Source organism: Sceloporus occidentalis, unplaced genomic scaffold (assembly GCF_023333645.1).
Source record: "Sceloporus occidentalis isolate IW3139 unplaced genomic scaffold, rSceOcc1.0.p SCAF_46, whole genome shotgun sequence".
Taxonomy (NCBI): domain Eukaryota; kingdom Metazoa; phylum Chordata; class Lepidosauria; order Squamata; family Phrynosomatidae; genus Sceloporus; species Sceloporus occidentalis.
This window is the reverse complement of record NW_028317026.1, coordinates 5,924,679-5,950,185: the sequence shown is the minus strand read 5'-3', so window position 1 is coordinate 5,950,185 and position 25,507 is coordinate 5,924,679. Positions and strand designations below refer to the sequence as shown.

Here is a 25,507-nt window from a genome sequence, read left to right as displayed (position 1 = left end):
AAAACGTTTCACCATATTTTATACTTTTTTAAAATAGTAAATAATAATATACAATCAAAACAATGTCATCTAAAGAAAACCCTTCTTGTCCGGAAAAAAACAATATATAACTCTAATGTGGGTTCAGTAAACGGGAAAGAAGAAAATTACAGCTAAACACGAGCAGTGCAGAAATGTTAAAACGGTCATTGTCACAAAGGGTACAAAACATACAATCAGCCTTTGTCACGAAGGGGTTAAAAGCTGACCATTATGGCACACTTTAAATTTCATCAGGATCAACAGATCGAATGTTGGTTCCCATAAGGGTATGTTGAATCAAATTCAACCAATTACTCAGTAATATATCTGGCACACTGCAGGCAGAAAATTCCCTATATAGGGGCGCATGTACATGTGGGGAAGAAAATAAAAAATAATAGTGCAATATGTCAAGTAAATAATATAGTGTAAATGTGTAGTGGGTGCACTCACAAAATACAGATGGTATACAGGCTCTTCAGGGTAAAATGTTCTTTATTTCTTCTATTTCTAAAACGAATATAAAAGAGAAAGGCCAATGGTGCAGAATCCTCCTGTCGTGCTATAAGGAAATTGGAATACACTTACAGGATAGTAGATTTTGCCAGGCACTTCAACTCATAAAAGTTCAGGGATTGGGTAAAAATCCAAAACGCACTGCTTCTGTCAGGTAGTTCTCGGGTACTTCTCAACGCGTTTCGCCTCTCGGCTTCCTCAGGAGAAAATCAGTAGGTTCAGCTTTTGCAGTAAAAGTTTTGTAGTGTCCGTGGTGATTAAACGTCTATTTCTAAGTCCTATCGTTTCCTCTTTGTAACTTCCGGGTATATCGTCACTACGTCGTCAACGTCGTTGTCAGGCAACCAGGACGCTTCTAAAGTTCTTCTTTGGTATGTCTCTGGCGTCTCCAGGCAACCCAGACACTGTAGTTCTGGGTAAGTCTATAACTCCTCCCAATAGGCGTATATCAGTCTTCTCCCCACTGATGCTGAAGTCTCGATCGTCGCGGAGATTTTCAAACGAGATCGTTAATAAAGCTTTTGGTAGTGCTCGTTTCGAGAGTGTTTTTCGGGGGAGAGAAAGAATATACCAGGGGTCTTATTTTATGTACATCTTCACATCAAGACGTATCGGAGGAAACACGGATAGGTATGAAAGAGAAAAGAAGAGACTATACTAATATATATAGTGTAGAGATGAGACAAATGTAAAGCAATGTGTGTGTTAATGAAAGAATTTATAGAGAGACATATATAGATGCAGATATATGGTTTTTAATTTGAGATTCTTCTAATGTATTGTTAAGTTTATATTAGGTTTTAGAACTGAGAAAAAAATATATTTTTTCACATACTATTATTTATACTTTATACTATGATTAAATAAGCATTAAATTGATCATTCTATAAATTAATTAATACCAAATTAGAGTGGATAATAAATTTAAAATAATGTTGGGTTAAGACATAAATAAAAATAGATAATTAAAAACTGAATAAAAATTTATTTTTAAAAAATTATTTAAAAAAATATTTTTTTAAAAATAATGATTTAAATAAACTATAGATGCCTAAGTGAAACTTAGAAATGTGCAAACTTCCAAGTGCTGCTGTAGATAGATAACTGTATTATATAAATTAGTTAAAAACACATGAATTAAGTTATATAAATTAATTAAAAAATTTAAAAATTAATTAAAAAAAAGTTCAAAATATTAGTGTTAATAATCAATCCATAAAAGTGAGTATATCCAGATCGGTGTTCAGTCCTCCTTTTTTATAGGTCTGGAATTTAAAAATCCATTCCGTCTCTTTTTTGGACAGAACTGAATTTATGTCGCCTCCTCTCCAGTGTGTTGTTACCAGGTCGATACCCAGAATTCTAAATTCTGGCAGTGAGAACATTTTACATGTATTGCAGTGTCTGGGTACACTATGTTTTATATTTTCATTACGTATTCCACCTAGATGTTCTAGTATTCTGACCTTCATCTCTCTTGTGGTGCGTGTATATTGTTGGCCACATTTGCACTCCAGTAAATATACCACATTTTTGGTGTTACAGTGAATGAAATTTTTTATTTGATATTCCTTCCTTGTGTTATTGCATTTAAACGTTGTTATTTTCTTTTGTTGAGCATTGCATGTTTTACAGACTTTACACCTTCCGCATCGGTGAAAACCAGGAGATTTATCTGTGAAAAAATTCTGGTGAGCTTTCTTTTTGTCTATGGCAGGTAAAACACTAGGAGCTAGGGTGGTCTTTAAGTTGGCTAATTTTTTGTAGATAATTTTGGGTCTATCCGGTAAGTGGCCCTGTAATATATCATCTTCCTTTAGGATGGGCCAACATCTACTTAGTGCTTTTTTAATTTGGGGTGCTCTATCATTGTACTGGGTGAGGAAGGAGAAATCATAGCCATCATTATTAGTTTGTTTTTTATTTTGATTCGTGAAATCTTCTCTTTTTTTACTCTGTATTGTTTGTAGACTATCTGTTAGAAGATCTTTCGGATAATTCCTTTCTTTAAATTTATTTAACAGGAGGTGACTCTGAGTCACGAAATCATCTTCATTCGTACAGTTTCTACGTACTCTAGTGATTTGTCCCTTTGGTATATTCCTAAGCCAACTTGGATGGTGGCGACTGGAAAAATCAATAAACCCATTACCATCTGTGAGCTTGAAAAAAGTTTTAGTATTTATTCTGTTATCTTTAATAAAAAGAGTAAGATCTAAAAAGTCTATTTGTTGTTTGTTCACACATGACGTAAAATTAAGATTGTATTTATTTTGGTTAATATATACTATAAAATTCTGTAAATCTTCAACACTTCCTTGCCATATTATGAGTACGTCATCAATGTATCTTTTCCAGAGAACCAGATTCGCGCCAAACGGGTTGTTGTTCCAAATATGATTCTCTTCCCAATCCGCAACATAGAGGTTGGCGTAGCTTGGCGCGAATCTGGTTCCCATGGCAGTACCGCATGTCTGTAGATAAAAAATCTCATTAAAAGAAAAATAATTATGTGTAAGGATAAAATGTATACAATCAGTAATAAATTTGCTCTGTAATGTGTCCATATAAGGATCTAGGATTAATGTACTCCTAATAGTCTCTATACCCAGTTCATGTGGGATGACTGTATATATTGAAGTGACATCCACTGTTGCCCATATATAGTCCATCGTCCATGTAATATCTTCCAATGTTTTTAGTATGTGTGTTGTATCTTTTATATACGAAGGGCTCATAGTTACGTATTTTTGAAGAAAGAAATCTACATATTGTGATACATTGTTGGTTAGTGAGTCTATTCCACTTATAATTGGGCGTCCCGGAGGGCTTGTCATGTTTTTGTGTATTTTCGGTAGAAAATAAAAGATTGGTATTTTTGGATATTTTGTATCTAGGAAGTTAAATTCGTTTTTATTTAAAACTTTATTATTGTGTCCTTCCTGTAACAGTACTCTCAATTCATTTTGAAATGATTTTGTAGGGTTGGTATGGAGTTTTTTATAAGTGTTTTCGTCATTTAAAATACGTAATAATAAGTCCTATCCATAATAACCGTGGCCCCTCCCTTGTCGGCTGCTTTAATTACTATTTGTTTATTATTTTTTAGGGCCCTCAAACTTTCTTGTTCTACTTTAGTTAGGTTGTGTTGTCTCTTGTTTTTTTGTTCTATTTCACTAAATTCGTTGAGTAACATATCTGTAAATACTTCAGTATGGACACTTTTATCCTGTTGAGGGAAGAATTTTGACCTAGGTTTTAAAGATGTGTGCATAAAATGATCTCCTTCTAGGGGTTTTATGCTATTAGTATGTTAATTTTTCAAGAAGAATCTTTTAATAGTAAGTTTCCTTAAAAATTTCTGGGCATCTATAAATAAATGAAAGCTATAAGGTCCTCTATTTGGTGCAAATTTCAAGCCTTTGTTTAGAAGGGACAATTCCGTTTGACTTAGTTCATGCTTTGATAGATTTACTATTTCGTTCTTTACACTATATTATTTACTTGACATATTGCACTATTATTTTTTATTTTCTTCCCCACATGTACATGCGCCCCTATATCCATGTCTTTTTCTGTTGAACACTGAGAGGAGTGTTGTTTGGGCTGATGCAGTATTGCGGGAAGTATTTTATTTTATTTTTCACTTATCTTTTGACTCACTACCTGGTGTTTATTTTTTACCTTTTGGTAGAAAATTCCCTATGCCGTGCAAAATATAGGTCCGTGCGATCGACTCTATTGGTCGCCTGAAGGGGCCTCCTCTGGCATCAACCAATTGCTAGAGGAGGCCCCTGCCGGCGACCAATAGAGTCGCTCGCATGGCCCTATATTTCCTGATGGCAAACCTACGGATTTCCTCTCCCTCTAACCCCTGTGATGCTGCGTAAATAACAGGAGCGGAAATCCATATGTTTGCCATCAGGAGTTAAGGACCTTTTACATCTGACCGCAGAACTTGGCCTGAGGAGACCATGGTCTCCCCACTCCAAGAGTTAAAGGTCTGTACGAGTGACTCTATTGGTTGTTCGTATAGACCTTTAACTCTTGTAGCGGGGAGACCAGTGGTCTCCCCCGGCCAAGTTTCTGCACCAGGATTTTAAAAGTCTGTACGAGAGACTCTATTGGTCCCCAGCAGGGGGCTCGCCTGCCATCAACCAATGAAGTGCAGGTGGAGTTTATTGGTTGATGGCAGAGGAGGCCCCTTCCAGCGACCAATAGAGTTACTCGTACGGACCTTTAAAATCCTGGAGCCAAAGCTGCTGCATAGTGCGTACCGTGTAAACCCTGTATTAACCCCCTTCTACAAAAAACGGCAAAAAACGGCAAAAACAAAGAAAATAAATGAACATGAAGAATGTACACGAATATTCGCCCGAACCGAACACAGGAACGGGCGAATATTCGTGGAATACGAAGATTTTTTTCCCCATGAAGACGCACACTAAGACGAAGACGAGCACAAAGAGTTGGCCGGCGCCCAGGTCTACTAAAAACTGTTATGCAAAGCAGGGCTCATAACAACTTTTTGTTTGGACCATTGTCATGACAACAGAGTGAGCTCACACATAAACATGTTTTGGTTCTTTTTTTGTATGGTTGTAGAGTGTGCATATGTTGGTGTTAGCGTGTGTTAGTAAATGGCTTTAATATGTGTGAGTGTATGGTGTTAACATGTGTAAGAGGATGTTTATAGCATGTATGTGCAAGTTACTGTATAGTATTAGAGTGTGTGTGTTAGTATAAGCGTGTGAACATATGCTATTAGAATATACAGTATGTATGTTAGAGTACGGTGTTACTATGAGTGTATTTGTTAGTATTTGGTGTCAACTTGTCTGTCTGCTAGTGTATGATGTTAATGCAAGAGTGTGTCAGAGTATGGTGGTAGAGGGTTGAGGGGAGCTTAGTGTTAGCAGTGCAAAGGAAAAGAGTGTGTGTAAGTATATGATGTTAGAATGAGTGGGTGTTTGCATGATTTTAGTTATGGGGCATCAAAAAAATATTGCACCTAGGTGCCACTAACCCTAGGGTCACCCTGTCCCACTGCTTTTGCTACTATTGCCTCTAGTTGTACAGCCCAGCAATGTTTTGTTGCATTGTCTACTTAACTTTAAGTATTATTCACTGTCTTTGGGTGGTCGTTCATTTAAGGTTTTTTAATATTTCAATATTAAGTTAAGTTGTACATTATGGATAATTACTCACTTATTCATTTAGTGTTACAATTTTAGGTTATCTCATTCTCATGACCAGTTCATTGCATGAAGCTAGAATTTGTATTTTAAATGAGTCATAATACAATATGATCTGTAACTTTTAATGCTAACTCCTCTTACAAATGTTGATGCAAATGATGATTCAAATCGTTGCAAGTATTTTAATATGCACGTATGACTATTTGAAAAAAAAATTCACTTACCAGAAGAAAATGGCACAGCTCCAGCATAACATTCCCTCTCCACTTTACTCTATTTTCCTCCAGGAAAGAGCTCACATAGAAATAATTAGGAGTGCCAAATGTCAACGTAGGTGGGACCCTCTTGATATCCTCTGCACATGAATGAAAAAATGTAAACCATAATGTGACATTAAAGAGCATTAAAGTACATATGATAAAAGCAATGTACCTTTAACAATGCATGTTTTGGTACCTCTGAAACACAGAAATGTGTATACAGTATACACAGTATGTATCTAGCTTAACCATGAATGTAGTGCTATGAGAATTCACAATATATACCTGCAGATAATAACACCGTTTTGAGCCAAGTTGTTAATTACAGAAGATATAAGACAAGAGTCTACATCAATATCCTTTCAGCTACATTGTACTTTCTAAACTGCACAGCAAGATTCAGTTTATCAAAAATACCAGTCAATAGAGCAAAATGAATGAAAATCCATTTAAAGTGTATCACACATACTGAGTGTCAAATTAGGATAAAAATGCTAGTTTATCCCCTTGGCTTTTTGTTAAGATCATTCATTTTAATTTCCAGACGTATATCATATAATGTCTGAACTGGCAAATGTTTTGATTTTGCTTATGTAGGGCTATGCATTATACATGTGGTCTGCCAACAACTTATTAATACATCTTGCCCGTTTCATATAAGCAGTCAATGTCTCAAATGTATAGTGCTGGAAATCCCACAGTAAACATTTTTTTTCACAGGAAAATGCATAATATTATACATTTATGTTCATTACACTGTTTTTATTTATTTATAAACTTACAAAGTGTGTAAGAAATAGACAGAAAATCCAAAACCTGAGATGTATTTGCAACAATAAAATAAGCTCCACTAAAATCAATACCAGTCTCTTATTCAATAAATGGCACACACATGTTGCTTGCCCTCAAACACAAATTCTTGAATATAATCACATACTAGTTTAAGTCAAGCACATTTGTCAAGTGATACCTTTGTTGCATGTGATGTATGTTCTGTTGTAAATTGACTTGCTCTATTAATTCCCAAATGCATACATGCTGGAGCTGAATCCTGAATGCCAATGAGAAAGCATAGTGGAACCAATACCATGCAAATATATACATACATATACTGTTTAATGACAGAAGTCATGTTATTGCAAGATGAAAGGGATAAGCAACATACCACTTATATAAACGTATAGAAGATGTGGCTCAGTGCAAAGACTGATGACAAGTCCTATGCATCTGGTCTGACTACTGGTCTGATTACTCCCACATCGCAGGATTAGACAATAAAGTATACAGTATATATTAACATGTTATAAAGGCATGAAGATGGCGTTAGAATTGTTTTGTTCAAGTTTCTAGCATGTTTAGTTTAACTTGGGCACATAAATGGGGATTTGGGTTAACACAAACAACCTTTAAATTAATGTATGCTCTAAACCTTTTTGGCTGGATCATATACCTAGTTTCTCATATGTATTAGATACACCTGATTTCAAGGGGTGGGTAATCTTACAGCTGGGATCCACCAGCCCTGAGAAGACAAATTGTATACATTGGACATATGTAAAAACAGCAAAGGGGATGATGGGAGCTGGAATCTACCGCAGCATGCCAAAGGTTGCCAAAGCGAAGATGCTGCTCTCGCCCTCCATGCACAAAGCCTGCCAAGCGCATGTGTCCTCCGGGATGAAGAGGATTCAGCTGCCTCCTGCAATCTGATTGGATGGCGGGGTAAGCGGACACAAGCCAGCTCTCTCATCAGCACCAGTAGCTGACCAGGCTCCCGTTAAAAGCATCTCTGTAACAAGCAGCCGGTACCTTGGACTCGGAGCTAATATGCAATACTTTACTGCCAGAGATGATTTCTATATATAACTTTTTCCTTCCCCATCCATTTAAAGTTATATGTTCTCTCCCGGCACGTCTATAACTAACTGTATTGCAGTTTTGTCTCTACTTTGGGTTTACTGGGCATTTAAAGTAAATAAGCAAATAAGACACTTTGGATGGTTGGAGTTTATCGTTTTTTCCGTGTTTACCGGTTAATTTCAGCTGAGACGTTGGATAGACAACATCCACACGGCACTCAGAGAAACTTGGATGTCGTTTTCCACGTTTGATCGCCATGAACGTATCATTTGATGCAAGTTGCCAATTACTGTCTGGCCAGTGTATCCCTGGCTGAAGAGCGACCCCCACCCCTAATACTACCCTTCACAGAGCGGATCTGCTTGTGCTTCGCCAGTGATTTCGAGCGCAGCGCCCAATGCAGTCTCTTAACATCACCCCTGAGCAGTTTGCCAGACTTCTGCGGGAGAATAACGTGACGAGGGAGCAGTTTATTGAGCTTTACCAGCTGCAGCCTCTGGTTTACATCCCCGAGCTTCCCGTCCGCACTAAAATCGCCTTTGTGACAATATGCGTGCTGATCTTTGTGTTGGCTCTCTTCGGGAACTCCTTGGTCCTTTATGTAGTGACCCGGAGTAAAGCGATGCGAACAGTCACTAATATCTTTATCTGCTCCTTGGCTCTTAGTGATCTCCTCATAGCCTTCTTCTGTATCCCCTTCACCATGCTGCAGAACATCTCATCCAACTGGCTGGGAGGTGAGTGTGTGGCACCAATGTAAAGAAAGTGTCACTAAAATGCCACTTTTGTATCTCTTTTGTCTTTGCAAGTATATATACATTTGGATATGTAGTAGTTGGTGTAGTTCAGCCTGTGTTATGTTACATTGAGCTTAGCAGCAGTGTTTTTATTCCCATCGATTTACCATAACTAATGAATTAAGTATAAACCTTTAAATGACCTAGACTGGCTAATGAGTCACATTAGTTATTTTTCCCAGAATTTAGATTGCCCTGCCTGTCACATTCTGCAATGCACTAAAATGACACCTACAGGATAATGGTTACATTTTGGTCTAACTTTGTGTTGGAGGTATATATGTAAGAATTGTGTTATTAACCCGATAGATTTTAATAATTAAGTAAAGAGTAACTTGATTTTAAGGTCTTAGAACATTTCACCATGCAGCATTTAGGTCATCATCCAATATATATTACAGTTCAAGGTTCTCGATAAATTACACTTAATTGTGCAAAGTATTTGGTGTGGAACCAATCAATTCTTAAGACCAAAGATCAATTTCATCTTTGACATACTGGTTAAGGAAATGTCAGTTTTTACATTTCTTAATGAGAAAGCATCAAGTCAGAAAGAAATACCTTTACTTCTAACCATAATTCACCATTTAATGACCCTTACACTAATTTTAATTAATGCTTGTCATCCCCTTCCTCAATAAACAAGCATCATCATCATCATACAAGTTGGTGATAATGGGCTTGTAATGCTATATGTGTGTTTGATGAGACTGAAGTGAGATGGACCTTATTGCCAAAAGCTAGAGTAGTTTTCTTTGTGACGTCACTGCAAAGTATTTTAATCCACTGAGAAATAAATGTTTTAGATTTAAGAAAAATGTAAATGTACCTTGCCTATAAGAGTTTGCATAACATTAAGGCTAGACAGCCATTTCATATGGGAAATATGGTAAACAGTTTTAAGCAGTTATCTTCAAACTGGGGTGAGTAGTAGAGCATTAGTGGACCTCAACATGATGCAAGGAGAGAAATTGTCTCCCCAGCTTTTCCCCTGATCATGTCCATGTCCCTGTCTCCTTGCCCCGTAGCTCAGCTTATTCCCTTGTATCTTCTTGTTCTTCTGTCTTCTTTGTTCGCTGCTTCTCATGTCTTCTTTCTTTGTCCGCTTCTCTGTGGACATGGCCTCCCAGTAAACTTTGGCAAAATGGCAAATGGGCACACCCTCTCCCCCATTCCTCCAATCAAAGGAGTAGGTGTGTCTGGTGGCCCGCCATTTTGTGGAAGTATACTGGGTGGTCATGTCCCATAGAGAAATGGACAAAGATAGAAGTCACGAGAAGCAGCGGACAAAGAAAGAAGACAAAAGAACAAGAAGAAGCAAGCCAAGAAGTGGAGGAGAGAAGGACATGGAAGCGGTCAGCTCAAAAGGTAGTGAGAGTGTGAGAGAGTGTGAAAGCATGAGAGAGTGTAAGAGAGAGTGAGAATGTGAGTAAATATAATCAGTGAAATTCAAACAAAAACAAAACAAAGAGCTCAAAATTCGCTATTGAATTTTGTTGATTTTTTGAGGTCTCTCTTTGTACAAATTCATTCGAATTGAAGAAGTTGGCAAATTTAATAAAAATTTAAAATGCACAAGTCAATTATCCATCACTTAGACCTGACACAGACATTTGTGGCTATAACGCTCCACCTTTACCTCTAATGTGTTGGCAATCCCAACATACTTTTTATGTCTGAAGTATGAATTTAAAGGGGAATTACTGCCATTTTCTTATTACTAGAAATAACATTAAAAAAATATTTTGCTGTTTTTGTTTTTAACATAGTTCTAGTATTTGCATAATTATTATTATTATTATTATTATCCTTTATTTATATAGCGCCAACAGTTTACGCAGCGCTTAATACAATACATAAATTCAAGGGATATGACAAGACAAGAATTGACAGACTAAGACAAACCGATACATTTGGTGGAGAGAGCCCTGCTCGCAAGCTTACAATCTAGAGGGAAATGGGGTGACAAACATAAGGCATAGAGAAAGGGTGAGAGGTATTGTGGGAGTTGTATCGATGACAAGGAAGTTCTAGCAGCTAAGATGGTATGCTTCTCTGAAGAAGTGGGTTTTTAGATGTTTCTTGAAAGTTGGGAGGGAGGGACAATGCTGAAGGTTCCTTGGGAGTAGATTCCAGAGATATGGGGCAGCTCGAGTGAAATCTTGTAGACGGGAAAAGGAAGAGGTGATGAGTGAGGAGGAGAGCCTTAGCCCATGGGAGGAACGTAGGGATCGAGTAGGAGAGTATTTGCTAATGAGGTCAGAAATGTACGGAGGAGCAGTATTATGGATGGCCTTATATGTCAGTACCAGGATCTTAAATTTTATTCTAAAGGTAATTGGGAGCCAGTGGAGGGTTTCACAGAGGGGGGAAGCAGAAGAGGAGCGACGTGCAAGGAAGATGAGCCTAGCAGCGGCATTTAGGATAGACTGTAAAGGAGAGAGTCGAGACAGTGGAGTGCCAACCAGAAGAGTGTTGCAGTAGTCAAGACGGGAAATGATAAGGGAATGAACGAGTGTTTTTGTGGATTCTTGGGTGAGGAATGGGCGGATACGAGAGATGTTTTTTAGGTGCAAGCGGCAGGATTTGGCGAGGGACTGAATGTGAGGGATGAAGGAGAGCTTTGAGTCAAAGATGACCCCAAGGCATCGGGCCTGGTTAGTAGGAGAGATAGTCGTGTTGTTAATGGTGATAGAGAATTCAGGTAGTGGAGTGGAGATGGAGGGAGGGAAGATAATGAGTTCAGTTTTAGAAAGATTAAGTTTCAGGTAGTGTTGTGACATCCATGAAGAAATAGCAGACAAGCAATTGGTAATACGGGACAGGAGAGATGGAGAGAGATCAGGAGAAGACAGGTAGATTTGGGTATCATCTGCATATAGGTGATACTGGAGGCCAAATGAGTTGATTAGTGTGCCAAGAGAGGAAGTATAAAGAGAGAACAGCAGAGGGCCAAGGACTGAACCTTGGGGGACACCAACCGAAAGTGGAAGGGGTGATGATGTCTTGCCAGAGAAGTTGACAGAGAAGGAACGGTTAGACAGATATGAGGAGATCCAGGAGAGAGCTGTATCTCGAATGCCTATAGAAGTAAGTGAGTGTAGAAGAAGGTGGTGATCAACAGTATCGAAAGCAGCAGAGAGATCCAGTAGAATTAGAATAGAGAAGTGACCTTTTGCTTTGGCAGAGAGCAAGTCATTGGAGACTTTTGTTAGAGCTGTTTCAGTAGAGTGAAGGGGTTTGAAACCAGACTGTAGAGGGTCAAGGAGGGAATTAGAGGAGAGGAAGTTAATGAGGCGGTTGTACACAATCCGTTCAAGCAGCTTAGAGGTAAAAGGAAGCAGAGAGATAGGGCGGTAGTTAGTCAAACAGACGGGATCTGAGGAAGGATTCTTTAGAATTGGTGTGATTAGCGCATGCTTGAAGGCAGATGGTACAGTTCCAGATGATAGAGAAAGATTAAATAGGTGGGTAAGTGATGTACCAAGGGATGGATATAGAGACTTTGTGAGGTGTGAAGGGATGGGGTCGAGGGGACAGGTTGTTGGGTGAGAGGAAGAAAGAAGAGTGGCTATCTCTTCTTCGGTTGTAGGGGAAAAGGCAGTTAGTATAGTAGGAGTGGAGAGAGTGGTGTTGAGTGGTGTAGGAGGGAGTTGTAAGGAAGAGAGGTCTTTTCTAATAGTCTCGATCTTCTCTTTGAAGTGGGTAGCAAGATCTTGGGCAGTGAGAGAGGTTTGTGGTGTGGGTGTGGAGGGACAGAGAAGGGAGTTGAAAGTAGAAAAAAGGCGTCGTGGGTTGGAAGAAAGAGAGGATATGAGAGTGGAGAAGTAGAGCTGTTTGGTGAGAGAGAGGGCAGAGTTGTAGGTGTGGAGCATGAATTTATAGTGATTAAAGTCTTCGCTGGATTTGGATTTTCTGAAGTAACGCTCAGCCGTGCGGCAGCACTTCTGAAGAAACCGTGTGGTTTTGGTATGCCATGGTTGGCGTTTAACTTGTCGGGGGTAACTTGTAGTAATTGGAGCTATGGTGTCGAGGGATGAAGCAAGTGTGTTGTTATAAAAAGAGGCTGCTGTGTCTGGGCAGGAAACGGTTAACATGGAAGGTAAGAGAGGTTCAAGTGAGGCTGACAGTTGGGTAATGGTATTGTCTGGTAATGGCCTACAAGTATGAGCTGAGCGCTGTAAGTATGTCTTGTTAGGAGTTAGCACTGGAGAAAAGGATAGAAGGTGGTGGTCAGACAGAGGGAACGGGTAGATGGAGAAGTCTGAAAGGGAGCATGATCTGGAGAAAACCAGGTCAAGTGAGTGTCCCTCGGTGTGCGTAGGGGAATTAGTCCATTGAGAGAGACCAGAGGAGGATGTTAGGGAGAGGAGTTTGGAGCTAGCAGAGTTGTTAGATATATCTAAAGGAATGTTAAAGTCACCCAGAATAAGACAGGGGATATTAGGAGAGAGGAAGAAAGGGAGCCAGGCAGAAAGGTGGTCAAAGAACTGCGAGGTAGGACCTGGAGGGCGATATATGACAGCAATTTGAAGAGAGAGTGGAGAGAAAAGACGGATTGTGTGAGCTTCAACGGAACATAATGAGAGGGAGGGAGGGCTTGGTATATTCTGGAAGGTGCAGTGAGGTGAGAGAAGGATGCCTACACCACCACCCTTTCTGCCATCAGGCCTAGGAGTGTGGCTGAAGTGTAGTCCTCCGAAGGAGAGTGCAGCAGAAGCAGTAGTGTCATGGGAGGGGATCCAGGTTTCAGTAAGAGCTAGGAGGTTAAAAGCATGGGATAGAAAAAGGTCATGTATACAAGCAAGTTTGTTGCATACCGAGCGGGCATTCCATAGGGCACAGTTAAAGACGGGAGGTAGCTTAAGGTTGGAGATGATAGGAATAAGATTGGTTAGGTTGCGCATGTTGATTGAGTTTGCTGGTTAAGAGTGATGGGAATAGGGAAGACTATGTGGGGGACAGGAGTAGTAGAGCAAGTATAGGTAGGTTTCACATAAAAAGGTTTAGTGTAGAGGTACTGGGATAGCTTTGACGGCAGAGAGATGGGGAGGGATAGGATCTGGAATGCTTTAATGGGGAGTAGTGGGTAGTAAAGGGATCTACAGTTTGGTGCCCTCTACAGGCGTGTTCCAATAGAGCTGGTACTTAACTGTCTATATATTAGAACACCACTGGGGCGGGTGGGAGAGGGGCGGGGAGGGCGGGCGCTTGGGCTTCAGTTGATTGTGGGGAACATGAAGGTGGGTATTGCAGGTTGTGAGGGCTGTAATAGAGAGTGTTAAATAGTGTTAAAGTGGACGGGGGCAGTAAGAGGGCAGATATAGGAGATAAGGGGTTAGTGGAGCAGAAAGATAGAAAGTAAAATATAACACACTTAAGTAGTGACAGGCATGACATAAATTTTACCAAATAAAAACAAATAAAACAATCAGTGGAAAAATGCTGCAACTCCCAGTAAGGGCATTCCTAGGCCATAAAGCATAGATAGACAGAGAAAAGGGTAATAGACAATTCAGGCACAGAAACAGGAAAATGATAATAACAATACAGAAAACAATAACAGATAACTTAATGATTCCATGCAACTGCATTTTAGCCATTTGTAAGTATTCAATCTTTATTATCTTAAACCAATCTAGTAGACAAACATCCTAACTCCTTATACGGCCTGTTTTAAACAATAGAATGAGTCGTTTGTGGTGTTTGAACAGGGAAAGTAACCCAAAATCACAACTGTCAACAATGGCAGCCTCAAGACCTGTTGGAGGTTTAATAAAACAAATTTAGACAAAACCAGATTTTTGCCAATGCTAACCTACATCATTGTATATAGCACTGTATTTTATGTTAAAATAGGAAAAATATTGTTTTCCCATTGGAATTCCTCCATGAAAAAAAGCCTGAAGCCATATATTATTTGCAAAATCCAATTAAATGACATTTTCTACTTGAGACATGTCTCCTGCACTGCCCAATTGACTGATGACTCTTATAACATAAAAGGAAAATCTACAGTTCAAGACTTTTTAATATTTGTTATAATGTATTCTGAAATATTGTGACTTTCCGGCCTTTTCAAGAAACATTATCTGTGTAAGAATAATTATGATAATTTAATGTACAACATTTATTTCTCATTATACATCCTAATGTTGAAAATATGATGTTCTCTCACCAGGATATTGACTTCATCTAAAAAATAGCATCCTCTCTAATACAGTTAACAGTATCGTGTAATATTATGTATAATAATGTGTATAAAAATGATAAGCTATTAAGTCTCTATAGTGAGGACTGATTGGTTAAAACACAGTCACAATTAAGACCAGCAAGGAAATGATAATGTTTGCTTTGCGTCACTCACCGAGCATTCAATGGAAAACAACTGGGTGCTACCGTTACCGATGAAATGTTATAAGAAACTGTACAAGCTTAATGTATTTCGCACCTTACTGGGCAATTACTCATAAGCATTTATCGAGTTTAAACAGTATCAGTTTAACCAGTCATGTGAATTAACAACATCCAGTCAAAATACGAGCATATAATTGATATATACAATAAGCAATTATGCTTGTGAAAATGTGTTTAGTCCTAATGTCAGCCAATCAAAACTGAAAAATCATTAATGTAAAGTATTCAATAACACTTGTAATGTTATGTGATAATTATGTGTATATGCATTGAAATTTAACAGTGCATGCAAGACAGGTAAATGGTTCACTGATTATGGAACTTTGTATGCAGTGTAGTAGTTATCCAGAATAGTTGTATAGGGTTACAAAAACTCCCCAAACTATTAAGATTCAACAACTAAAACTCGGTAGAGGAATCCCATCCTATTTTCCATACTAAATACATTCTGAGTCAATTATAACTACAGTTTAGAGAATGTTACTGACTGAAAACAGTGCAGACATTCTTTAATTATTGGGGTAAGAAAATTGAACTTCATTTAACACTTCCTACCAGCTGCCTCTATTGGAAACATGGAGCATATTGTGGGATGCTGTATTATTCTTATTTGTATCATTTATTGTTTTATATAGCACCATCATTTTCCACAGCACTGTACAATGGGTAAACAGAACATAACAAGTAATATGTAACATAACAATGAGCTAACAATCTAGAGGGAGTTAGGGTGTAATACAAAGGAGGTAAAAGTGCTACTCATAGGGATGGACTGGAACCCCTAGTATTAGCATTGCAGGAGAGGCAATAGGAAAGGAATATAGGAGAAATGGATTCAATGTGTAATGTAGGCATCCTTAAATAAATGGGTCTTAAAGGATTGAAGGACCAAAGGCAGAGGGGAAGGCAGATAAGCCGGGAAAGGCATTCCAGAGGATATTTAGAGATGAGTGATGAGATGTAGGTAGGGGAACCACTATGAAGAGCTTTGAAAGTAAGAGTCAGGAATTTGAAATTAATCCAGAAGCACACAGGCATCCAGCGTAGAGACTGACAGAGGACATGTGATAGTAAAGCGATGGTTGAGGAAGAATATACATCTGACAGCAGCATTCATGTGGAGGGCGAGACGGGTATGATGGAGACCAGCTAATACAAAGTTACAATAGTCAAGGTGGGAGACAATTAGCACATGAATAAGAGCCTTAGTGTCATCTTATGTTAAGAAGGGATGAATGAGGGCAATGCTTTTAAGATGGAGACAGGAGTTTTTTGAGAGAAACTGGATATGGGGGATGAATGAGATGTCAGAGTCAAGGGTGACACAGCCAGTGTGAGGGGACAGGGGGATGATTGTACCAATGTCATTGAGGGAAACCTCTGAAGGAATGCTAGCATTGAAGGGAGGGAAGACGAGAAGTTTGGTTTTGAAGAGATTAAGTATTAGGGAACACGCAAACATCAAGTTAGAGACAGAGTAGAGACAGTCAGTTACGTGAACTAAAACAAAGAGAGAGCTCAGAAGAGGATAGTTAGATCTTGGTGTCATCAGCATACAGATGGTATTAAAGGGTGGAGGAGTGTTTAAACTAGGGAAAGGGGGGGAGGGAAACTACAATATAGAAGGGGAAGATAGTGTAGATAGAGAGCTGGGGCTTATAAATGTACCTGGGGGTGGAGCGGAGGGAGGGGTTAGAATAGTTAATAGGGATAGGCTTCATAGGGAAAAAAAACATACACCTCTAAATTGTATGCTTACTAATGCCAGAAGTCTGACCAATAAAACTGACGAACTGGAGTTAATAATGTCTGAAGAAAATTATGACATAGTGGGTATAACAGAGACATGGTTGGATGATAGCTATGACTGGGCGGTTAACATACAGGGTTATAGTCTATTCAGGAAGGATAAAAAAAAATGAAAAGGGGGAGGAGTTTGCCTTTATGTAAAGTCCAGCCTAAAGGCCACACTGCGGGAGAATATATGTGAGGGAAATGATAATGTGGAGTCATTATGGGTAGAAATATATGGAAAGAAAAATAATAAAATACTGATCGGGGTTTGCTATAAGCCACCAAATATAATGGAAGCAGCAGAAGATCAATTATTAAAGCAAATAAACAAGGCAGCAAATCACAATGAGGTGGTTATTATGGGGACTTTAACTATCCCGACATAAACTGGGAAACCGAGACCTGTGAATCTCATAAAGGAAACCAGTTTCTGACTATAAGTAAGGATAATTATCTGTCCCAAATGGTACAGGACCCGACCCGAGGGGGCGCCCTACTGGACTGTATATCAACCAACAGACCTGACAGAGTAACTAATGTGCAGGTCAGGGGGCATCTAGGAAAAAGTGATCACAATATGATACATTATTACTTGTCCTTCAATAAGGGAACTCTTAGAGGAGCCACAAGAACTATGAACTTTAGGAAGGCAAAGTTTGATCAACTAAGAGAAGCCCTTAACACTGTAAATTGGGAAAATGCCCTAAAAAACAAGAGTACAGACACTCAATGGGAGATTTTTAAGAATATCTTAAATTCTCACTGTGAAAGGAACATACCGTATGGGAATAAAAGAGTCAGGAACAAGAGAAAACCAATGTGGATAAATAAAAATGTAAAGGGGGCAATAAATGGCAAAAAAAGGCACTTAAGCTACTAAAACAGGAAGGCAGTGAGGAAGCACTAAAAAGCTATCATTGCCAAAGAGAGTAAAACCAACCCCAAAATGTTCTTTAACTATATAAATAGTGAAAAGGTTAAAAATGAAAGCGTTGGCCCCTTAAAAAGTAATGAGGGAGAAGTTATAGACGGGGATTAGGAAAAAGATAATCTATTAAATATATTCTTCTCTGCTGTATTCACAGAGGAAAATGAAATGCCAGATAATATACAGCAGGATGAGATAAATGCCCCAGTACATGTCGCCTGTCTAACCCAGGAAGAAGTGCAGTGCCGCCTAAAAAAAACCAAAATAGACAAATCACCAGGTCCAGATGGCATTCACCCCCGCGTTCTAAGGGAGTTAAGTAATGTAATAGACAGACCCCTATTTCTAATATTCAAGGACTCTATAGTGACAGGGTCTGTTCCCCAGGACTGGCGCATAGCAAATGTTGTGCCAATATTCAAAAAGGGGACAAAAAGTGACCCGGGGAATTATAGGCCTGTTAGTTTAACTTCTGTTGAGGGTTTCCTAAGAGATGCTATTTTGGAGTATCTCAATGAAAATAAATGTATGACTCCATATCAGCATGGGTTTACAAGGGATCGGTCCTGTCAAACTAACCTGATCAGCTTTTATGAGGAGGTGAGCTCAAGACTGGATCGGGGTGAATCGCTGGATGTCGTATATCTTGATTTTTCCAAAGCATTTGATACGGTGCCACATAAAAGGCTGGTACATAAAATGAGAATGCTTGGGCTGGGGGAGAATGTGTGTATGTGGGTAAGTAACTGGCTCAGTGATAGGAAACAGAGGGTGGTTATTAATGGTACATACTCTGAGTGGATGACTGTTGCTAGTGGGGTACCACAGGGGTCAGTTTTGGGTCCTATTCTTTTTAATATATTTATTAATGACCTTGTAGAGGGATTGTATAGTAAAGTATCAATCTTTGCAGACGATACTAAGCTCTGTAACGTGGTTAACACAATAGAAGACAGTGCACGATTACAAATGGATCTGCATAGGTTGGAGACTTGGGCTGGGATGTGGCAGATGAGGTTCAACACAGATAAATGTAAGGTTATGCACATGGGGAAGAAAAATCCAGGCTGGGAATATGTATTAAATGGGAAAACACTGGGGACGACTGACATGGAAAAGGACTTAGGAGTTTTAGTTAACAGTAAATGTACCTGTAGCGACCAGTGTCAGGCAGCTGCTGCTAAGGCAAATAAAATCATGGGGTGCATCAAAAGGGGCATAGATGCCCACAACAAGGAAATAATTCTACCACTGTACAAGTCACTAGTCAGACCACACATGGAATACTGTGTACAGTACTGGGCACCAGTGTACACGAAAGATATAGTGGAGCTGGAGAGGGTTCAAAGACGGGCAACCAGAGTAATAAGGGGAATGGGAGGACTACAGTACCCAGAAAGATTATCAGAATTAGGGTTATTTAGTTTGGAAAAAAGATGGCTTAGGGAGGACTTAATAACTATGTATAAATATATAAGGAGCAGTACAGAGATCACTCCCAGGACCTATTTATACCCAGGACTGTATCTATAACAAGGGGACATCCTCTACGGCTGGAGGAAAGAAGTTTTCTACACCAGCACAGACGGGGGTTCTTTACAGTAAGAGCGGTGAGATTATGGAACTCTCTGCCCGAGGAAGTGGTAATGGTAAACTCAATAAAAGAGTTCAAAAGGAGCCTGGACGTGTTTCTTGAAAGCAATAATATTACAAGTTATGGATATTAGATTAATAGGGACAGAACGTTGATCCAGGGATTTATTCTGATTGCCATATTTGGAGTCGGGAAGGAATTTTCCCCCTGGTATGGGGCAATTGGCATCTGCTTCATAAGGGTTTTTTGCCTTCCTCTGGATCAACACAGTAGGGACACAATATGTATATAGGTTGAACTTGATGGACTTTGGTCTTTTTTCAACCTTATGAACTATGTAAAAGCCAAAAATTGAGGTAACTTTGCCAAGTGAGGTACTGTAAAGTGGGAACAGAAGGAAAAGGAGAGGGGAAGTGTTACTGGGAGACACTGAAGTTACATTCAGAATGGTAAGGTATGAACCAGGAGAGAGTAGTGACCTGGAGACCAAGTTCATGAAGAGTTTTTAGGAGAAGAAAGTGGTCTACAGTGTCAAAAGCAGCAGAAAGATCCAGTAGGATTAACATAAAGTAGTGACCCTTGGATCTAGCAGTGAGGAGGTCATCAGTAAGTTTAGTAAGGAAGATCTCAATAGAATGTTGAGAGTGGAATCCAGATTGAAGAGTGTCAGGTAAGGAGTTAGAGCCAAGAAACTTGGTTGGGTTTAAACAATTCATTCAAGAAGTTTGGAGACGAAGGGAAGTAGAGACATGGGACATTAGCTGGACAGATCAGTCCAGTCCAGGGAGGGCTTTTTTTGAAGATAGACGTTTTGGTAGTATGCTTGAAGAAGGGTGCGACAGAACCAGTAGAGAGGTAGAGGGTGAAGGGATGAGCTAATGTAGGGACAAGAGCACATGAGAGAGCCTTGGTAAGATGAGAAGGGATCAGAGCAGGAACCTTATCTTAAGTGACAAGTGAGAATTTGTTTAATGTAGAAGAGGAAGAAGAGTTCACTGTATAGGTTAGGGAGTCATAGGGACAGCAAGGACAGGAGATGAACTATGCAGATATATCACATCTGATATAGAGGCAGTAAGGTCGGTGGAAGGGGGTAGTTATGAAAGGCTGATAAAGGGAATTGAAAGTACTGAAGAGGCATTTAGGGTTGTGGTGCAGGGAGGGGATAAGGGAGGTGAAGACTTCCTTAGCAAGAGTAAGAACAGAGTAGTCGGAACATTGCATGAATTAATAGTGTAGGAGGAAAGATGTGGAATGAGGCTTCTGCCAACTATGTTCTGCAGTACAGGAGCAACTGTATGTGAATCTGATGGGTTACTCTTGTGTGCCAAGGTTGAAAACTTGAGCGTAGTAGTTGCAGCTACATCATCAGATGTGAGAGAGGTAGCTTCTGATTTATCCGTCTGTGCCCCAGGACCTGGCTCTTTGCCTGCTTGTGTGATTTGTGGTCTGTAAGATTGTGTTTTAGAAGTGTGTGTATTCCCTGCAACTGGACTCAACTATCAAATACACTACCTGAAATTGGTAAACAACCTCCCCAGTGCAACATTAAGACCAGGGCCGGCCCAAGGCAAAATGCCGCCTGGGGTGAATTTTAAAATGCCGCCCCCCCTTATCTACCCTTCCTCTCCCTCCGTCCCCCCCCCCCCCCTTGTACTTACCTTTCAGCAGTCCTGCGGCGAGTCTCCCTGTTCGGTCTCGGTGCCGGCTTGTAATGCTGAGCGCCGGAAATCTTCCGGCACTCAGCATTACAAGCCGGCACCAAGACCGAACAGGGAGACTCGCCGCAGAGGAGAGAGAGAGGGGCGCCGAGCGGGTACTGACAGCTTGGTAAGCAAAAACCACTCGGCGCCCCTTTCTCTCTTTCGCTTTTTAAAAAAAAAAAAAGGGCTTGGGGCGGCAAAGTGACGCCCCTTAAAAAGTGCCGCCTGGAGTGGTTGCCCCACTTGGCTCCATTGTCGGGCAGATCCTGATTAAGACCCTATGCTACTGTTGCCATTCAGTGCCATCTGCCCCATACTCTTCTGAAACTGTATACATATACACAGAATGTAGGGTAAAAATACTGTGTGTTGTACTATGGGATATTTATGTATAGTTTCCAGTGCCAAAGATTAACACTAGAGTCTAGATTGTAAACTCGTTTGAGCAGGGCCCTCCTCACCTGTTGTCTCTGTAAGTCAAACTGTTATGTTACATACTACTTGTTATGTCCTGTGTACCCATTGTACAAGGCTACGGAATTTGATGGCGCTATATAAACAATAAATAATAATAATAACAATAAAACAGTCCATGGTCACAATGAGTGCCAAATTATTCAGTAAAGCATTGGGGCTACCAGAACTTGGATAATGCAGTACTGCTTAAAAACACAAAGGCTTAACTAAACATAATGGGTTTGCATATATCTACTTTTTAGGAGATTTAGGGGAGCTATCAGGGATCATGAAAACATTTCAGACTGCATATCAACATAGGGGCTGGGCGCCATCAGTCAAGGTCATATTTATCCAGCATGGAGCCCCCAGTGTTTAAATATTCACCCCATGTCCCTACCTTAAAGCAATGCATCACTTTCATAATGAAGATATGGATGGGAAGTACAATGTGAGACTGCAGGGCCCCCATGGCCCATTCACAATAAACAAGGACTAATCCTATACAGCTAGTTGTTGGCATTGGATGGGATCTTTTTATTTGGGTACAGCCTACATAACTGAACAGAACAAAACTGAGTACAAGATATTTTGTAACACACCATATGGTAGTTTTTTTATATTTGCAACAATGAATCTGAACATTTCCAGGCTCTTCTTTGTGAACATCTTGTATCCCAACATGTATTCTCAACCCCTCCTTACTGGCTGCTCATTTCCCGTATTTACATTTTGATTTATAAATTTTGCAGAAAACAGGAAAATACACAAATACAGAATTGTACCCAGTGGAATTTATTAGTTTAAATATTTTTGCCAATAAATAAAACGGCGTGATAGTTACAAAGTGTGTTAAATAACTAATTATGTCATATAGTTATTTTTTTATTTAAACTCATCCATGTCTCACTGTTAACACCAGGGCTTTGCACTCGGCTGATTAGCTGGAAAAACATGAGTGTTTCTAATTAATAACAGCTGTCCAAAGTAAAGTGCCAATGAATTGAACAATTATCTTTTACAGATGTGTCAAGTGTCATTATCGTCACACATTTTATTCAATTCTTTCTTGGCTGAATAAGAAAAATGAAAGAAGAACTACAAGTTAATAAAAATAGTTCAAAGATCATCATTGTGATTTTATGAACTGATGCAACATAACATTAACACATACAGCTTATTAAAATTCATTTCAGTTGAAGGATCGGGGAGAGACCCACACGCTGCCATACTGCTCTAAGTACTGGTTAGAGCAAAATGATGCCGCTTTTGGTGATGTCCTCTCCCCCAGTTGCAGCATTGGGAACAGGATATCAAACTAATTGTAATATTACATAAGGATAAACTGAGTAAACACAAAATGCAGTTTTTAAATGATGCTTTCATGTATAGAAGGAAAAAAAGCTATCCAACCCCACTTGGTCCTATGTGGAAAAGTAATTGTTTCCTTAGTTACTAAATAAACCGATTAACTAAATGTAATTGCTGGGTTCAATTTCACTAGAAACACCCAGGTGTGATTAGTACTAGCCCTTTTGAATCTAAACATAAAAAAAAAATAATAATAATAATTGCAAAATGAAGTCGGCTAAAAGGTCTCAAAAAGCAACACACGACACCGGAATCTAAAGACGTTCAAGAACAGACGAGAAACAAAGTCATTGACATCTATCAGTCTGGACAAGGTTACAAAGGCATTTCTAATGCTCACAGTGAGTCATTATTTATAAATGGAGACAACAGTGGGGAACATTGGATGTGTGGTGACATAAGTATTGTTGTCATTGTTTTAGCCAGTTGAACTCTTCCTGTATTACATGTCTTTTGATATGTTAACGAGGGCACACCTACAGTGATTCAATATGCCTGTGGAATGAAAAATCTTAGTTCAGTTTCTCTCTGCCCACCATCCTGCATGGATGGGGTAATCGGTGGTGTGCTGGGTTATGTTGGACCTTTAGGTTGCAGGTTAGTCTTGGAAAGTGTTGCATTGTATGTTGGGCTGTCACTCATTTATTGTATGTTACTGTGTTTCTGTCTCTTATTAAATATCTGTTAAATGTAGACGAACCTTTGTGTTATATTTTTATATTTGGTTTAAACACCACAGGATGGCCTCACAAAATTTATCCAGGAGCGCATTGATGACTCACCCAGGTCACAAAAGAACCCAAATTGTAAAGAACTGAAGGCCTCACTTGCCTCAGTTAAGGCACGTGTTCACAATTCCAAGATAAAAAAAGAGACCAAAATAAGCACAAAGGCTTGTCTTAGATTTTCCAAAATACATCTTGATGACCCCCAAGGCTTTTGAGATAAGTCTGTGGACTGATAAGTCAAAAGTGGAACATTACATAAGGTGTAAAGCTTACACATCATTTCACAATAAGAACATCTGTCAGGAACTGGGTCCATACAGACGACTGTAATGACCCAGGGCACCCAAAGATGGAGTTCAGGAGTTCAGTATGCAATAGCAGAGTCACAGGACAGGGCCTGGTGTAGGGCGACTTTACTCACCTGGGTATCGAGCATCTAGGGTTGTGCAGCCACATACCAGCGCTCTGATATAGCAGCGGATGTAGTCCAGAACAAAGCTAAGATATATCCTGCAGGCACCCTGGAGCAGGAATGAGACATAGCACTAGACTCATGTGCGGGATGCTGCAGGCTGGGAGTGTGGAAGCTAAGCAGAGTAACAGCTGAAACATAGCGAGCAAGGGACAGGGAGACCAGGCAAGAAACATAACCAGACAAGATATACATAATACAGGGCACAACAGGGAAAAAGACAAAGAATACTCAAGATCCGACATGAACAGGACAGGACACCCCTCTACCGGGGATATAAGACAGGACAGGACACCCCACAGGTTACATCACAGACTGACACACATAAATACAGGAACTAGCCTAGGACTATATGATAACTATTGGAGATTCCGTCACATCTTATGGCCATAGTATGCTTAGCCCACCACTACACCAAAGTACTCCAATATACGATGGGCCCTAACACTAAACCCTGCTTACTGAGGTACTAAACAAACCAAACATGAAATCTAAACATAGCAATGAGACATACCTTTAGACTGCAGACTGAGACAAACATAAAGAGCAGAACTAGAAGCAAGGAATGGAAGATCAGAACAGAGCATAAGGAAATCCAGGAATGGATTGTAGCAAAACAGAGAAAGTGTAGCAAGACAGAGGTATGCAGCTCCGCAGCCTGGGTAGAACGTGACAACATCATACCAACAGTTAAACATGTGGTGGTATTATGATGGTTTGGGGCTGCTTTTGCTGCTTCAGGAGCTAGGCAACTTGACAAAACTGATGGAGCCATGAATTCTGCTTTCTACCAGAAAATCCTAAAGAAGAAATTCAGCCATCAGTTCCTGACGTAAAACACCTAGCGCAGTTGGGTTATACAGCAGGACCATGATCAGGAGCACACAAGCAAGTCCACCTCTGAATTGCTCAAAATAAAAAAATGAAGGTTTTGAAGTTGCTGAGTCAAAGTACTGATGTAAATCCTATAGAGATGCTATGGCATAACCTTAAAAAGGCAGTTCGAAAACCCTATAATGTGGTTGAATTAAAACAATTCTGCCAAGACGAGTGGGCCAAAATTCCTTCTCAGTGATATAAAAGACTCATGGCCAGAGTCTGTCCAGACACTTCTGAGAACTCTGAGCTCCCCCTGTAGATTGAATACAGATATTACATTCAACCATGCAAGTCAATGGAGTCCTGCTTAATAATGTAAAAATAATTCTCCAGTGATGTTACAATCAGAGTAACCATCCAGTTCCAACAAAATGTAAAAAACAAAAGTTCAAAAATATATATAGTCTTAAATTAGTGCTGTATATTCACAAAAATCATGGCATGGAAAGATTTAAAATATTAGCATTTGAAATACCCTGTGGGTCTAGTTTTCAAAAATATATGGTGTGATGG

General features: G+C 39.5%; 1 protein-coding gene across 1 annotated transcript in view; it reads left to right on the top strand.

Moving 5' to 3' along the window:
• Positions 1-8,252: 8,252 nt before the first annotated feature.
• LOC149289372 (pyroglutamylated RF-amide peptide receptor-like) overlaps positions 8,253-25,507 on the top strand; it is a 63,118-nt gene continuing 45,863 nt past the window's right edge. Inside the window, exon 1 of the mRNA XM_089490783.1 lies at positions 8,253-8,592. Coding sequence (XP_089346909.1) covers positions 8,253-8,592 — 340 coding nt within the window. The remainder of the gene's footprint in view (positions 8,593-25,507) is intronic.